General features: G+C 41.4%; 2 protein-coding genes across 5 annotated transcripts; both read right to left on the bottom strand.

Annotated features, from left to right (window-relative positions):
• Nucleotides 1-229: 229 nt before the first annotated feature.
• nr1h5 (nuclear receptor subfamily 1, group H, member 5) lies at nucleotides 230-9,637 on the bottom strand. Of its 3 annotated transcripts, XM_068649943.1 has the most exons (12): nucleotides 9,559-9,637; nucleotides 8,726-9,479; nucleotides 7,485-7,623; nucleotides 5,281-5,676; nucleotides 5,065-5,205; nucleotides 4,242-4,366; nucleotides 3,540-3,638; nucleotides 3,371-3,467; nucleotides 3,032-3,151; nucleotides 2,824-2,892; nucleotides 2,629-2,742; nucleotides 230-2,257 (listed from the first exon to the last, which is right to left on the bottom strand). In XM_068649943.1, the coding sequence occupies exons 3-12, from the start codon at nucleotides 7,579-7,581 to the stop codon at nucleotides 2,061-2,063; spliced, it is 1,455 nt and encodes a 484-aa protein (XP_068506044.1). In that variant the 5' UTR covers nucleotides 7,582-7,623; nucleotides 8,726-9,479; nucleotides 9,559-9,637; the 3' UTR covers nucleotides 230-2,060. The 3 variants fall into 3 exon arrangements, with proteins under 3 accessions (XP_068506044.1, XP_049611319.1, XP_049611321.1); XM_049755362.2 differs by having other exon boundaries at nucleotides 7,485-8,632; nucleotides 8,726-9,592; XM_049755364.1 differs by having other exon boundaries at nucleotides 7,485-7,618; nucleotides 8,726-9,591.
• A 3-nt stretch (nucleotides 9,638-9,640) lies between these two features.
• slc66a1 (solute carrier family 66 member 1) lies at nucleotides 9,641-14,854 on the bottom strand. 2 transcript variants are annotated; one of them, XR_007488631.2, is made up of 9 exons: nucleotides 14,728-14,841; nucleotides 13,797-13,990; nucleotides 13,577-13,706; nucleotides 13,130-13,217; nucleotides 12,333-12,481; nucleotides 11,955-12,047; nucleotides 11,519-11,704; nucleotides 10,317-10,460; nucleotides 9,641-9,659 (listed from the first exon to the last, which is right to left on the bottom strand). XR_007488631.2 is itself a non-coding variant. In XM_049755367.1 (8 exons), exons 2-8 carry the CDS (start codon nucleotides 13,985-13,987, stop codon nucleotides 10,374-10,376), a joined length of 924 nt encoding a protein of 307 aa, XP_049611324.1. In that variant the 5' UTR covers nucleotides 13,988-13,990; nucleotides 14,728-14,854; the 3' UTR covers nucleotides 9,706-10,373. The 2 variants fall into 2 exon arrangements, 1 of the variants encoding a protein (XP_049611324.1); XM_049755367.1 differs by lacking the exon at nucleotides 9,641-9,659 and having other exon boundaries at nucleotides 9,706-10,460; nucleotides 14,728-14,854.
• Between the last annotated feature and the right edge of the window lie 1,842 nt (nucleotides 14,855-16,696).

The raw sequence follows: 16,696 nt of genomic DNA, 5'->3' as shown, positions 1-16,696 counted from the left end.
CATGAGTATCTCAGCTGTGACCTTGTAAAAAAAAAAAATAGCTGACTGCCGACTGGTCCCACCTTTTAAATTAATAGGCCATCAACTATAATCCATTCTTTTTATTCATTTTTATTTGTAATTTATTATATAACTATAAAATGTGCAATTTCTATATAAATTGCGTGAATGCTGAAATGCAAAAATTTGAACGCAAGTGTAATGATGTGTGAGAATTAAATTCACTGAATTTTAAAAATGAATACAAGAACCCATCATTTACTTCATTTCAATGAATAGTATGGGATGAAAAAGAAACGAGAGGAGAAAGGCCTGAGAAAGGACTCAAACTAGTGCCTCCAAAGCAGAAGTGATCTGCGTTACCCATTTCACCACAAAAACCTTGCAGTGTAAAGCAGAAACCATGTGTTACCATCATGTTGAATATAGACTGGATAATTTAAAGACTTTGAAATGAAATAGACACTGAATTAAATTTAATCATACTGGCAAAACCAATTAGCACAGAGCATTGAAAAGACCATGTGTAGTCAGGCTTTTGATTTGAAAATTACAAAGTAAAGCTTTTTTTAACTATACTTTTTGTTTGTTTCAAAGTAGGGTTATAGTTTAAAAGTATGGTTTAGGTTTAGGGTTTAAAACTTGGGTTAGGGCCCTAACCAAGCAGGGGAGTCGAACTCCAGTCCTCCGGGGCCGCGTTCCAATATGTTTTCCAAGTTACCCTCGTTAAACACACCTGCGTGAAAAGAGTTGGTTCATTTTCACGTTTTACAGAGCTAAAACTTTTCACGCAGGTGCACTTAACGAGGGAATCTTGGAAAACATGTTGGAATGCGGCCCCGAGGACTAGAGCTTGACAACTGTGACCTTTGACCATGATATTTCCCTAATAAAATGGCCTGTTATTAGGTACACTTGAAAATGGCGGTGTACCTAATGGAGTGTCCAAGTGACGTTACAGATCAACCAGCCAATCAGAAAGTGGGGGTGAGGGCGGGTGTGGAACTTTTCACTTAAACCAGGGGTGTCGACCTCCAGTCCTCGAGGGGCCACGTTCCAATATGTTTTCCAAGTTGCCCTCGTTAAACACACCTGCGTGAAAAGATTTTGTTCATTTCTAGCTCTGCAGGAGCTAAAACTTTTCACGCAGGTGCACTTAACGAGGGAATCACATGGACACTCCATTAGGTACACCACCATTTTCAAATGTACCTAATAGCAGGCTACTTTATTAGGGAAATATCACAGGTGTCAAGCTCTAGTCCTCGGCGCCACATTCCAACATGTTTTCCAAGATTCCCTCATTAAACACACCTGTGTGAAAAGATTTTGTTCATTTTCACGTTCTGCTGGAGCTAAAACTTTTCATGCCCCGCCCCCTAGGTAGTAGGCGTGATCCATTGGTTTGCTCCGCCAACTTCAGGGTGGGGCCACCTTATGTATTTACACATAAATACTTGCATTTGCTTGCATATGCGTACGCATACAAAGCAAGGTTCCAATTTTAAAAGCACATTGAGATATAAGCTCACACCTGGCATCGAACCGAGGTCTTTCCGTGCAAGAGCCTGTGTCACTAACCAGTCGGCTATTTCGACCTGTCAGTTCAACACCCCTGGGTTAAGGTTTCGATGTACCATTCCAAACTAGGGTTTTATGTAGAGTTCCAAATTAGTTCCAAACATGTTTTTTTTTTAAATATTTTCAGTGACTCAAATAAGCATAACTAAATGACATAAATGAATGAAATAAATAAAAATAAATATATTTCATCAGCTAACCAAACTTTTAGAGGGGAAAAATTGCTAAATTAATGCAACCCACAGAACTCTTGACAATGTAAACTCATTGTGGTCCAGATTAAAAATTGAAGTGGGCTGTATGTAGCCAACCTACCATACTTTTCCCACCCGTCCTTATGAGGAATCTGTCAAAAAAATGGAATGCACTAGAAGAGCTGCACAACCCAACACAAGCAGTTTTTGTGCCGGTCAAAAAATGCCTGGGATGGAGAACATGTGACTCAAAAAGACCTTGCACTCCATCCCTTATTATTATTATTAGGGTCCATGGTTGGATCGGGTCAGGAGGAGGTAGTTGTGACGAAGAGTTCGTAGCTCTGTCAACCGGCCCAGAAGACGACCAAACCGCCGCGGCCCGCCTCCAGCTGCTCGGGTCCCACACATGCGAGACAGTATGTCCAGGATCAATTCCTGCAGTTTTTCCACGTAGCTGGCAGCCAATAGTGACGAACTGTCTGTAGTTTGGATGAAGCAGAAGAGCAGTTCAATCACGAGCAGCTGCTTTAACTCTAAGTGAGTTTAGACCTGGATAGGGGCCAGTCCCAATTCTTGTGGCTTTGTCTGACCTGCTCTGTCTAAGACCACCTAACTTGGATACTGTACATTGATTTCTGTGCAGCATTTTCACGTTATCTTTTGTCTCTACGTTGAAGATGTCACAGTGAGTGGCATAACGGTTGTACCAATAAGTCTGTGAGAAGCTTCAAATGTACATTTCACAGGTAAAAATTAATGCTTAAACATGAACAAGTACTCACTCCAATTTTACTCTAATCCTCAGTTTACAGTAAAAGGCAGTAATTATTTGTATTCTTATCATTTTGACCTGAGCAGAGCAGAGCGGTGGCACCGAGCAGGGTGTACTCGGCCTCGGTCACTTCCAACGCCACCATGCTCTGAAAGAAGTTGTGCACAGGGCTCAGGAGATCCTCGTTGCATCCTGTCAATACACATATGGACACACACATTTCTTTCACTTTCTTTGGTGAATTTAACCGGTGACAGTGTGACTGGTACTCACTTTGGAAATTGTCCTTTGAGCTGACGAATCTAAGACAGCTGTGTGATGATGGGCTGTAAAGCTGCAGCACTGAAAAGGAGACAATAAAAAGAATCTAAAAAAGCAACTACAGCGGGAGCCCACATACCACGAGTGGTACGCATTCCACATTTTGAGAATCATTGATTCACTCTAGAGAAGTCTATCTGGTCTCGACTTGCTTTCTCACCTGCAGCAGGTTTTGCAGTAGGGTTAGTAGCAAAATTCTGGGATGACAGCAAGAACATGAGATCCAGTGAGGATGCTGACAAGAGGCAGCGCTGATCCGACAAGTCCAACAAGTCGAAACCTGAGTGGAAAACCAGCCATGGTGTTTTTAGCCAGTGTATTTTCTGTACCACTTGATCCAGAACCGGGAAGTTAGTGATGTGCTCAGTAGCATCTCATTAGTAGCAATACATTTTTTTTGCCCGCAGTGTCACTTAAACTTTGACCAGTTGCTCCGCGCTCGAACAGTCAATGACATTTGGCAACATTTGCTAATTTGCAACTTTCACAAACATCTTACCAGGCACTGTCCTGGCAAATTGCAGAATTCTTTGAAGGTGAGGTGACGCAAGATCCAAAAGCCCCTCCCCTTCCTCAGCACACGGCCAATCAAACATCTGAGCATAAATACAAGGTGAGAACGGCACACAACGAAATTGGTGTATTTGAACGGGACGCCATGCTGTCACCCTGTAGCGGTCGCTGTAGTGGGCTCGACACATTCGATGAGCCTCCACCATCTTGTCCATGGTGTGCTTCTGGTCTCGGCTTAAGCTGGATGCAATGACCTAGTGTGGCACACAATCATCAAATAGTTGACTCTAGTCTTAATACGGAATATCGCTGAGTCCACAGAAACCTTGTGCGAAATAACCTGAAAGTGATATTTTGGTAAAAACACAATGTTCTTTAACACAGTTATACGGAATATCGCTGAGTCCACAGAAACCTTGTGCGAAATAACCTGAAAGTGATATTTTGGTAAAAACACAATTTTCTTTAACACCAAATAACTGTGTTAGAAGTTTAAGTTAACTTCTAGCAGGGACATGTGGTCAGAGGAGGCAAGGGAGGCTACGCCACCCCTGCCATCATGAAAAGGGGGAAAACAAATTCAATTGTTTTTATTATAAAGTCATTTTCCTTTTAATTTCAATAGTTTTGTATCATTTTGAACCAAAATCGCTGAATTTTTAGAGTTATTTTAAATTTTCCTTGAACGATTCGGTTGAACGAATCTTTTGAGTGAACTGATTCTAAAGATTCAGTTCACTTAAAAGAACTGGAATGCACATCACTAGCCTCCCCAGTCATGAACCTCACCGCACGTCACTGCCTTGTAGAATATTACATAGGTAAAACTAGTCGTATCTGACACCATCCAGCCGTACCTGTCCGTGTAGTCTGCTGGTGGAGCTGACCTGCTTGCTGTCCGGACTCTCATCTCCCTCCTGTCTTCTTCCTCTTCCTCCTTTCCTCAGTCGTTTTGACTGACACTGAACCTCTGTCAAAAGGCCTGCGGAGAGGTCGGAGGAAGGAGTCAACAAGTCACAACTCATCATCTAGTGTTGCAGCAGCATTTCACAAAGCGGCATGATACTTTGCAGAAGATCTCATTTGCCCGATATCTTGTGACCACAAACCCTTCTTGAACGTTCGCCAACACATTCCGTACTTTTGTCCTGAGAAGTCACTCAAGGCCAGCAAGGCCTCTTCTGCAGGCCAAAACATTAACAGATGTTTTTTGTCCAATCACATCTCAGCCTCAATGTGTTGCCATGGCAACCTAATCTACCCAGGTCCTTCAGAATCAGCAGTGCTTGCCAATGTATTTCAATCTAAATAAGTAATGAGGTTGTTTTTTTAACCACTCCTAACATTTTGCATGATGCAACATTATTTAATATTCTTCAAAGTATGCAACAGCCTCCAAAATTCGTACAGTTTCAAACTTCAAGGACAATAGTTTTTTCAGTTATTGTTCAAGTTACTGTAAAAAGGGTAACAGAAAAATATTTTACAAATCCCAGCATCATTTATTACAGATGACGGATTTTAGCAATGATCATGGAAGTTGACACACATGAGTTGCGTTTGGCCACATAAAATGAAGTGAATCTGGCCTCCAGGCCTTAGGTTTAACATCTTTTTAGACCCACAGCATATGATGGACATCTAAGTGTAGAATACTTGATAGGCACTGTCTCTACTCACACTCAGCCAGCATTCCCACAGCGTGACACTTCCTGAGGCGACAGTCTTGACATTTCCTCCGCATGTACATGTCCATCTCACAGGCGCCGCCTCTCTTGCAGTGATACACGGCTTTTTTGGTCACACTACGCCTGAAGAAACCTGCAACGTTCAAGTCCGAAAGAGGAAAAAGTCAATCACTTGACAACTGTGCCGGCGTATTGCGTGAGCTATCACCTTTGCATCCTTCGCAGGTGAGCGCGTTATAGTGATACCCTGACGCTTTGTCCCCACACACCACACAAAGCTCATCATGACCTCGGATTCTGCCGACGGAGCCGATGCGTGGCCTCCGTACCGCGGGAAGACCTGCTAACCCAAGGCCCTGAGGCAGGCCCTCACAGTGGTGCTCGAGGGGGATGGGATCGCAGGGACCCTCCAGGAAGTCTGAATCAAAATGATAGAGAGTATGGCCGAGCTGCGAGGAGGATGAGGACGTGGAGGACGATGGCGATCCGTAGAGAGGGAAGGATATACTGGTTGGATTGTACTGCTGTGGCTGTTGTGGGCTGTAAGGGAGTAGCTGGAGGTCAGAGTCCGGCAGTGGGTAGCCCACAGGGTCAGCTAACATGTCTGATTGAGAAAGAACATATGAGTGATTAGAATCAAATCAAATTGCGTATTATAGGTTACAGGCATTGCGAGGATGTTTGGGAAACTCTTTTCAAAATCTCCGTAGTACAGTACTCTTGTTTATTGTTTTGACATACAGAAGCGATGTGAAATGTCCAAAGCAATGACTAAGCAAACAGCCATTTCAGATCTGTATTTGCTCTACTACATGTGTCATGGCTTGTTGTGGCATCACAAAAAAGGCCAAGAGCTCATGAAAAAAAAATCAGAAACAGGATGCAGCTGAGGAGGTCCTTCTGACGTCAGCTACATTTTAGTGTCTGCATATGTCATTAAGTTTCTGCTTGACGCTCAATCGAAAGACGTCTGAAGTGTTGCCTCCAGTGAGAAAACATTTGTGTCCATTGGCAGCCTCCTAAAGTGCAGCTGGAACATCTCATCTGGGACTGATGAGGGAGGCGGTCATTGAATGGAGTGCTGACATTTCAAGAGCTGATTTGATGGAAAAACGGATGGATGGATACCGGACTTAAATTTGATTAAATGGCTAAACAGAATATAGTAGTTGAATGATGCACGGACAGACCGGCGGGCTAGACGGATGGATGGATGAATGAAAGATAAATTGTGTTTTACTGGTCAGGGATTTCTGACAAGTCGAAGGATTTGCAGCTACAATAGTCTTATTACCACCTCTTTCTACCAGTGTCTTCCCAGATGTTTTTTGTCTTTATCAAACCATGTCTCTGTATGTATATGGGGGGGCCATATCATGTGACCAAAATGTTTATAAAGCATTAGAAAACTGTCTAAACATTCCTCAGCATCCCACACGTTTGGGAGCCAACAACAATCTGACCCTCGCTCTCACCCGCCCCTATCTCCACCCCTGAGGGCAGACGAGGAGCCAGCAAATGCTGAGGGGTGGAGGTGCTGCCTCCCGCTGGTCGGACCTTCATGCATGAGTCTGCTTGGCAAATAAACACAATCCAAGAAGTGACGTAACGTCACTTGCGATGTATCCTATTGATATGATTAATACTAGCTGCTTCTTGGCTGAGACATCTTACATGTAGGCCGTTATTTTAAAGGGTCAGTCACTATGCTCTTAAAAAGATCAAACATCAAAGATAAGAGAAAAGTGATTAACCAAACCTAGCAAATGGGTCTACGGTAGAAAAACACTCTAGTTGTGCTTGTAGTGTGTAGCTACTACCACCTCGAGGACTGGAGTATTGAGGTTCATTTTCTCACACACCTACAATTTAAGTAGGATTGTGAGGCCATGTTACTGAGTTTGCAATGGCAATTACGATGACAAGCTCTTGTGCACTGTACTATAAATCAATGTCATCATAGATAGTAAAAATTAAAAAAACATTTGTTGAAAAAAACATTTTCATTGATGAAATAAGGCAAAGGCAAAAAGGAGTTGATTAAAGCAATTCTTTTAAGAGCCTGACATTGTATTACAGTACTTAAAGTGGAAGTCAAAATCAGAAATGTTCCTGCGATAACCAAACCAAAGAAAACAGGTGAGCCGGGACGTTCGCAATGCGGGCGTGAGGACACGAAACCTTTGGAAGCTGAACTCCAATGTAACCTTCACCTTCATATCACACTTACACAAGGCCACAAGTTAGGGTCAGAGGGCAATTTGTCTCTTGGACAGACAGAAATAGTCAACTTGGCTTCCCAATTTAAAAAATAAAATAAAATCACAACTGGCATTTACATTTCTCTTCCACCCTGCACTTGGCCCCACAAATAAAGAGATTTTTTTTAATAAGAGGAAGACAAAGACTCACCATAGAACAGTAGCTGTTCTGATGAGCAGTAAGTGTCCGAGGAGGCGAGAAAGCCTCCCGCTGAGAAGTTCATGTCCAAGTTCGTCCACTCTCTCATCAGAACCCAAGTTTATCGCTCCACTTACTGACAGCAACTGTTCTAGCGCACAGAAAATCTTCAGTGTAACACAACTCAGGCACCCATCTCCACACACATGTCAAGTTTCATGAAGTATCTGGGAAGTCGGGAAGAGGGGGGGAGAGAAAAAACATTCCACAATCCCCCAGGAGCAGGTCTCTTAGCGGTCCTTTTTAAAGCAGAGAAGAAGAGTCCAGCTGAGGCTTGTTGGGTTCTGTGATAGATGATGTGTTGGAGGAGGTCCGACTCAGGCCCCCCCAGAGGTTAAGACCAGAGGGGAGAGAGGGGACACCCAGGAAGGATTTGGGATGTGACCACAATGCAAACAGCTGGACTGACTTTGTGGATCATAACGTCCACTTTGAAGGGAAACATGGTGAACTTTCACCTTGTTGGCAACACCAAGACGGAAGTGAGGGCTGTTTGTTAAACCATGAAAAAAAATATATAGAGAGAAATAATGATAGATTTTTACTACGAAATGTATAGAACGTTCAAAATATTGATTAATCATTAACAAAAAAAAACACATGAAGCGGGATGTTTTTTCTGAGACCCTTGATAATGATTTACTCGTGACTTTATATAAAGGGTAAGCATTTATGATTAATAATTAGTATAGGCAATAACCACGGTACCCTTTCCCATGCATGTATAGTACACAATGCAGACACACAGGAACACATGTACATACACACATTATGTACAGTAAACAAAGATGCACACACTCACACACGTTTATATATCTATATATATAGATACAGATAAATCTATATATATATAGATATATATATATAGCTTACGGGAAGCTTTTACAAACAAGCGCTGCTAATTAATAATTTACTGCGTGGATGTGTGTGTGCGCGTGTTGTCACAAAGCCTTGGGAGTATGTTTACTTTGTCTTTTTGTTTATAACTCATCTGTTTGTGCTGCAGTTAATATTGGACAGAAGTTGGATTTTGAAAAGGCTCATGAAAATACTCCTCTGGAATGGGTGGAGGTCCATGGTGGGCAGGGAGAAAGGCCCAGCTGACCCACAAAACCACAGATCAGTTACATTTACCTTGTAAATTGAAAATACTTGCATTTGAAAGTGTCCCAATAATTTCATCATAAGAATACCTCCTTCAGTGATATCTGACCAGTGAGAAAACAAGACAGCTCCCAAGACGGCCACGTTATTTGCGGTTGTAACATGTCGCCGTGGATCTTGAAGAGGTGTCACCCTGTTTGAACTCCACCCCGACAGCGAGCGCGCACTCACCCATGGGAGATGGAAAAGAATGAGGAGGATGCTTTGTAAACAGACACTAAGAACATCATTCATTCCACAAATCCTACAGTTGCGCACTAAAGTGAAAAATTCAACACACCATCAATCATGTTTGTTTCTATTTAATTTTATCATAGCTGGTTGGCCTTGAGTGTTTGCTAAGGAAACGTTACGATAGCTGAAGATGTCAACGTGTTTATCAGCAGGAGGAATGTAAACAACTGGTGACTCTGCATAAAGGCAGCAGATCCACCAGATGTCATTATTTTGTCCGCAAAAGCAAATCTGTCACTAAACGCCAGACTTGTTGGACAAAGAAAACCATTTTCAGCTTGAACAACAGTGATGGGAAGAGAAAGAAAGGTCCATTGAATTTGTGCATGAAAACACCAATTTGCACATATACTGCATTAAAAGAACATTAGATCTAAGTTTATTTTTTGGCTCACAAGATATCCCGTCAGTTTGTATTGGCTGAAAGCGTCTCATTAAGAAATTCCCGCTAGAGTTGTGTTTATAAATTGCCTCTGTTCAACCTTGGTGATGGATGGGCGCTTCCCCTCACTGACTCCTACAAAGCGGTCATCGCAATCTCTTTTGCCACTGTTTCACAACCACACAACACACACACAGAAGCCTCATTTTTACATTGACCTTACACCCTAAGCGGGTGGGCTCTTACCGTTTGTGTGCATGTGTGCTTGCTTAGTGGCAAAGTGCATGTTTGAAGAGGTCACCATGGGGCTGCTAATGAAGAGAAAGCAACACAAAGCAAGGACAATCCTTCAAAACACAAAATAAAAGAAAATGATCAGAAAAAAGAAGAATCTAATTGTTTCCATTCTGTTTTATTGTTTTTTTTTTTTTAACAGTACACTGACCTAATGACACTTTTTTCCCCACGAAAAGTACAAAATCAACATGTGCAAAAATTACGTGAGAGGGCTGAGTATAATTGGAAAATAAACATGCACGAAACTATGTGTAGTTTGTGACATTACCATTACCAGTGCAAATAAAACTGTTCATGGTGTCTATATTTAAAAATAAGTACAAGGTCAAATAAAACCACAAAACTGAAATTAAAACGTGTTTAAAATACACAAAATCAAAGCACCGTTTTTTTTTTTTTTCCCAGATTCCAGGGCTTCACAAACATGTCGAATTTCTACATTTAAAAGCGGAAAAACATCTAAGCAAAGATTCAAGTTACAGTTGTACTGTAAACGAGATCAGGGAGGTTCAGGCAGGAGCATTTGGCAACTTGTTTCCAAAAAAACAAAAAAAGCGTTACACCTCGATGGGCGAAATCTTCGCCATTCCCTTTAAAACCGGACCACAAAAAGGCACAATCTCATCTACAATATTTAAACGAACATTTACCTGAAAAAGGGAGTTAATAAATACAACTATACAATTAAAAAAATGAAATGTGTTTACCCTTTTTGGTGATTTTTTTTTAGAGGCAATAAATGTAGGAGTGGCTTGCGGAACATTCTAGCCCCCCATTAGAGGCGTCGTCTCTGAGGTGCTGACGTCCAGCCTGTCTGCAGCTTTGCGGTAGCTAAAGAACTGCACGGAGATCTGAAGTGCAACGTTAAAGATGGAACACCAAGAGAACAAGACTGAACAAAAGGACAACAATTTTTTTCAAGATTCTATTTTGGTCGTCTTGTAAAGGGAGGCTGAAAAGTATTGTGTTAGCAATATGTGATGCTCTGAATCACAAGTGGCCATTCTCAATGGGACCAAAGCAATGGCAAATTCTGAATCAGCCCAAAAAACTCATCTGATGTGTGTTTATGTGAATCTCTGATTATATTAAAAAAATATATAAATAAAATATGTTGACCAGTGTAATTTCTTTGACTTTGAGTGTGCGTGGCTTTAAAAAGTTGGGCCTAGCCTGGTGAGCAAATGGGAGACTCAACTCAGCTTGCTAACATCTTAAGTTAGCAGCTGAGTGTTCACCAGCTAGTCTGTATGTTAAACACCTGCTTGTTAGTTGTGGCTGTTACAACCCACGTTTCAATGTGCTTCTAATGTGTGGATGTGGTCACTTAATAAATTCAAAAACAGCTCTGTCTATCCATAACTACTCATGCAGGCATTAGTTTTTTTTTTTTTTTTTTTTTACAAACAGGCTAGAATAAATTAGCTGACATTACTTGTGCTGTTGATCACAGAGCGGGTAGGAAACTCCGGTCGTCGCGGGCTGGTGTTCTGTATGTTTTCTATGTCTCCCTGCTGCAACAGATCTTATTTAAATGATCAGGGTTGTAATCCATCTTATGCAGACCTTGTTAAAAACCTTACCTATCGTAGACGTACTTTGGTTCTGCTTTGCAGGAGATGCTGCACTTTATGTTCTATTTGAAGTTTAAAAGCATCCCAAAGCTTTGGACATTCCGTTTTAATGTGCACGTACACTTTGCACCATTGTGCCAACTTACTACAGTACAACACGGAGTGGTGTCACCGATCATTCTCGGAAGACCTCGTTCTCCATATTGGTTAATAGGGTTGTAAATATAATGGCCATGAGTGTTTGGTTATTTGCTATTGTGTGTGCACACAGTCACAAGACTGAAATGTAGCAAGTACACGCTGAAGCGGCTGTGAGCAAGGCCGTAAAAGGATACAAAGAGATCCAGGACAAGCGTTCCGAGGCTTCCGATGAGCCAGGGCAGGTGATGGATCACGTAGCTGTTTTCTCCTTGACCCTGGTCAGGGTTCTTCATCAGCACACTCAGGCCGTATGTCGTGTTTCCAAGGATTACCAGAGCAAACAGGAAGAAAGAGACCCCCTTGGTTGACTTCCTCTTGAACTGTGGGGAGAAGTTAGAGTTGAACATATTCAATCATGCACATTTAAGGTGGCATTATGTTCATGTCATGTTAGCTTGCGACTCGCTAGTGAACATTTGGGAATATTTTTGCAACGCAATACAAAATCGAAATGTAGCGTCACACGAGCGCACACACACACATACGCACGCACACACGTACGCACATCTGCAAAACAGACAATGTTTACGATGTAATGTAAATATATAGAGCCTGTGTTGTCATACTCACATTAGTGTAAATCTGCGGAAGTCTGGAAAAGAGGTAGAGCACTGATGACACTGAGCCAATAGAGAAGCCGATAATTTCTTTAGGGGTAAAAGACTGAAGCGATAAAAACAAGACAAGTGTAAGAACAAGTTTTAAACATTAACCAATTGGGATTTGTCAAAATTACTGAGAAATTGACTCAATCAGTATATTTTACTTTTTCTTGGTCTGAATTAAACTCCACCCTTTTTGTTTATGATCCGATTGTACAAGAGCCCAACTAAATGCAAGCAGAGCTGGCAGGATATCACCTAGTATTTAAGATTTTTTTACATTCGACAAGAATAATAGTTAAATAAACATTTGACACAACCGTGATCTTAATGCCTCCATACTGACCGCGCCAACATCTGCGCTTGAGAGCAGCGTCCGCCCCTTGTGTGCCAAGGAGACTTCCTGTTGGGTGGGGAGCAACCCTGGAAGGTTGGCGAAACTTGTAGTGAAGCCCAGGACGCATGCTACACCCAACACGTGCAAAACCCTCCTGTCTGGTGAGGAGCAGGCACAACAGCTGAGTCAGTCAGAGACATTTCAGAAAAGGGCTGCAATGTCAGGACATCATCTTCCTGTGTGCAACGGCAAAGACTCAACTCTGCAGAAATGTTCCCTAAAAATATCTTCATCTTAAGTGATGACTACCTTTTGTAAAGGGTTATGATCCTCCTGTACAAAAAGACTGACATGATAGTGTATAGTCACTCCTAAGGAATGCCCAGGCACCCCAGAGACCCATACAAGCAATTAAAAATTATTTTCTTCCATAATATGATTTTATTCTGCTCTGCTCTAGATTGGATTTCGGTTTAAGTGTCAACTTCTAGCAGTAGAGTCATTGAGCAGCTTTTTAAGCCACTATTCATGCAATCAACAGGCAGTACTGTTTACCCACTGCACATATTTACATATTTACCGTAGCACATAAGCACCAGGCACTCACATGTTATGTGAATAACATAATAATAATTTCATTCTTGACTTTCACACTTCCACAGATGAAAGTAACTCAAAATTAACAAGGCATTTTATAGTATATATATGAAAATAGTATAAAATGGCTTTTAAATATAACTTTGCACTGACAGAACTTGTTTCTACTCGCCAAATGACAGAGAAAGAATTTAAAATAGGATACTCACTTTCAACCATTCTGTTCTTCATCTTGTAGTATGAATACATGGCCAACATTAACAAGTCCGCCAAAACATAGTAAACAGCAGTGTATGTCTACAGGAAGAGAGTTTAAAAAAAAAAGACAATCAGACAAATGTGGTGAGACAAATATTTCACAATCAAGTAGCACAGTGAGCCAATGAAGCGATAGTCCAGCTCACAATCCGGCTCAGAGTCCTGCAATATTTGCAAAAACTGGTTGAAGTTTTCTCCTTTATTTCATCAAATAATTATTGCATTACCTATTCAATACCAGTAATTAGATTTTTCATAAGTCACACAAAACTCTGAGTTTAAATTGCTGTCAAGCATGACGTTCTGTAACTGCTCGGTGAGCATGAATGGATTAAATGTTTATTTAATATTTTGCTACTTGCACAACTCGTCATTAGAAGAACAAAAAAAAAGTTCACCTGAAGTGGAAGCTGGTCTGCCAAAAAGGATCCCACCAGATTGCACGTGTCGCCTCCCAACCACAGGAGCAGAAACCAAATGGAGAGAGCGCTGTCCATATTTCCCGTTTTGCACGAACTGTAATACTGCCTGTGAGCAATCCAAACATATACATTATCTTGCTGTGTTCAGGTGAAAGCTTATTTCCACTCCACAAGTTCGAGAGAGGGCAATACTTACGGCAGCGAGGACATCATGAAGCAGAGGATAGACAGTAGGCCCAGGTAGACACTGGCCATGTCCCTTGCATCCTGGGCGCATTCTCCAAGACCTTCCCAGACCCATTTGGACCCGTTGGGGCACAACGTAGTTAAGTTTCCACCCGCAGCCCATCCAAAAGGCACATTTGTGAGCACTCCGTCCTTCAACATATTCTACAGATGACAATAGCAGTGAAAATCAATATTAAAGGATTGTCTCCAAATGGGTAAACAAAGTCTAGTATGGTGTTTCACAACTTTTATTGAGCCAATGCACACATTTTACATCAGAATAATCTCACGAGAAACCAGCAAGCGGAAATGTCACAATAGGTATACCAAACTAATCAATTTACTCATTTAGGTTTTGTATCCTCTGCTATCTACGAGGCGACCATTTGGCTGGATTCACTAAGCATTGGAATTGGTAGAGGGACAAGACAGATTAATTGTAGAAAATAATTTTCATGAAAGTCAAATGGGACAAAAATGTGGAATGAAATTAAATAAAATCAGTTAATGAAGCAATTGTTAATTTTATTAGGTCTTAACTTTTGAATTTAAATTTGACATCCCTTATGGTTATGGGTCAATAATATTGACCTAATTTTTAAAACACTATTTCGAATAAGAACAAATTCGAAAGGACAAAGGTTAATCGCGTGACACCACTGTTGATTAGATTAACCGAGCCCTCAGACGTGAGGACACCGGAAAAAAATTACACATCTTCTCGAGTCTTGTGCATTCAGCAGGTAACAAAGACGAATCTTATACGTACAGCTTCTTAGCTAGCTTCACAAGTAGCAAGAAACAAGTGATTTCGTTTCCTTTCGACTGTCGTCTTTTAACCTCAGTAAAACACGTCAAGTAAAACTATGTAATAAATGAGCAATGAAAATGTGTCTTGCCTGTGAGGTAGCTGGACAGCGGAAATAGTAATACCACGACGGGTAGCTGTGTATCTGCTCTGTGGCGAGCTGAAGTAAAAACAAGGAAGCAGATGACAAATAAACAAGCTCGCTGCGAGCTGATTGGATGCAGCGTTGCTGTCATGTGACAGAGTGGGCCAATAGCGTGGACGAAAACAAGAAATCGTGACCTGCTGCTCCAGCCATCAGTTTTATGAACCGCTTTCCCTTTTTTAATTAATAAACAAGAAAACAAATCATTCATAAAGAAATTAAACAATTACTGTAAATATTTACTTCTACGGAGCTGCAAACAGTATTTTTGCAGAGATATAACATACGCAGAAAAAACTCTTCGTGGCCTCGAAATGTTGCAATGCAATGAAGCATTTGTGGATGTCCTTCACTATTAAAATTGTTGACTTGAGTTCCTAATTAAGTGATGTGTTGGCTTGGAAAAAGAGACATTGTGTGCAGTCTGCAGAACAAGCTCAAGTTATGCTTTCCAAGTAAATGCCACTTTGCGGAGAAGTGGCATAGCTAATGCGGCGGCACATGTCATGTAGCAGCACACAAACATTTCACACGACCTTGTCACATATCCAACCACCTTGACAAAAATGGCATCGTGTGTCTCCACGTGGTAATTTGGTCATTAGCTAACACTGTCAGTGGCTTTATATTTTTAGAAGGCAGTTGTGAAAAGGAAAAGCTGTAATAATATGCAATCCTGCGCAAAAAGAATGGCTGGGGCCGATTATGATTTGGTCAAATTCAAGGTCGAGTTAAATCAGAGCCAACTCAACAGTGACCTGTGGGTCCTTGGGCAGTAGGGCCCCCCAAAGAAAATGAGCATAAATATAAATATAGGGGTGGTACAGTGGTAGACTGATCACCACAGTTCAGAGGTTGCGGGCTCCATTCCGGCCTTACTGTGTGGAGTTTGCATGCCCTCCCCGTGCCTACATGGGTTCCCTCTGGGTACTCCGATTACCTCCATCATGACATGCATGGTAGGCTGATTGACCACTTCAAATCGCCCATTTTATACAACCCCTTTAAAGTGAAGATAAAGGACAAGTATGTCATTTGTTCTTGAATAGTGTACATGTTTTAAAAATGTATCATGAAAAATAAAACATATTAAGGGCATGTATGCACAGATTTTAAATGTTGGTAATATTTTGTTATAATAATCTGGTTAGGACGTCCTATGTTGACCATCACCTCCCACCCCCAAAGCAATTGTGAAAAATTGCACTGCATTTAAATTGTCCATCACTGAATTAAATGATCAGTGGGCTTTATTGAATTTGAAGAATAGCTAGACATACATGCATCAAACAATATTGACCCTGATGGAGTTGACAACTTATTTTGATTTGATATTCTGATTATTTTCAAGTGCTGACTGGAATAATTGACTCTGTTAATGGTTGTTAAAACCTTGAGTTGTCAAACATCTTCCACCTCTGCTTATGTTCCGCCAACATGTTTGCCAGCATCTGCTTGCTGAACGTGGTAGTAATAAAGAGTAACTGAGGAAATCTACACCAGTCAAACAAACGTTAAGTCAAAGGAAACGCTACTTTGCTGACTCAGCGTCGATGCCTCTACAGACCCTCCAGCATGCGTCAGCACCCAGCGTACCGCGTGCAGGCATCTCGCCACAGGTCACGTGTTTATTGCTTCCGCATTCCGAGAACATCTTACACAATAGTTGAGCTGCTGTGTTAACACTGTACATCGAGTACTGAAAGGGATTTGCAATTATATTAATTTCAGTCCACACCGCTCACCTCAGTCTGCTCTAGCTCACCCACAACCTATATGCGAACAAGCATATACGTAGAACTATAGAATACGGATGGATGAACGTTTGGCCCAAGTTGAGCGTGTTCCAGAAGCAATGGACCACTTATGCACATAAAATCTATTAGTGTAAAGCCAAAAACACCCAAAAAATGTT

This window comes from Syngnathus scovelli, chromosome 2 (genome assembly GCF_024217435.2).
Source record: "Syngnathus scovelli strain Florida chromosome 2, RoL_Ssco_1.2, whole genome shotgun sequence".
Taxonomy (NCBI): domain Eukaryota; kingdom Metazoa; phylum Chordata; class Actinopteri; order Syngnathiformes; family Syngnathidae; genus Syngnathus; species Syngnathus scovelli.
Note: the sequence above shows the minus strand (reverse complement) of the source record. Positions and strands in the feature narration are given on the sequence as shown.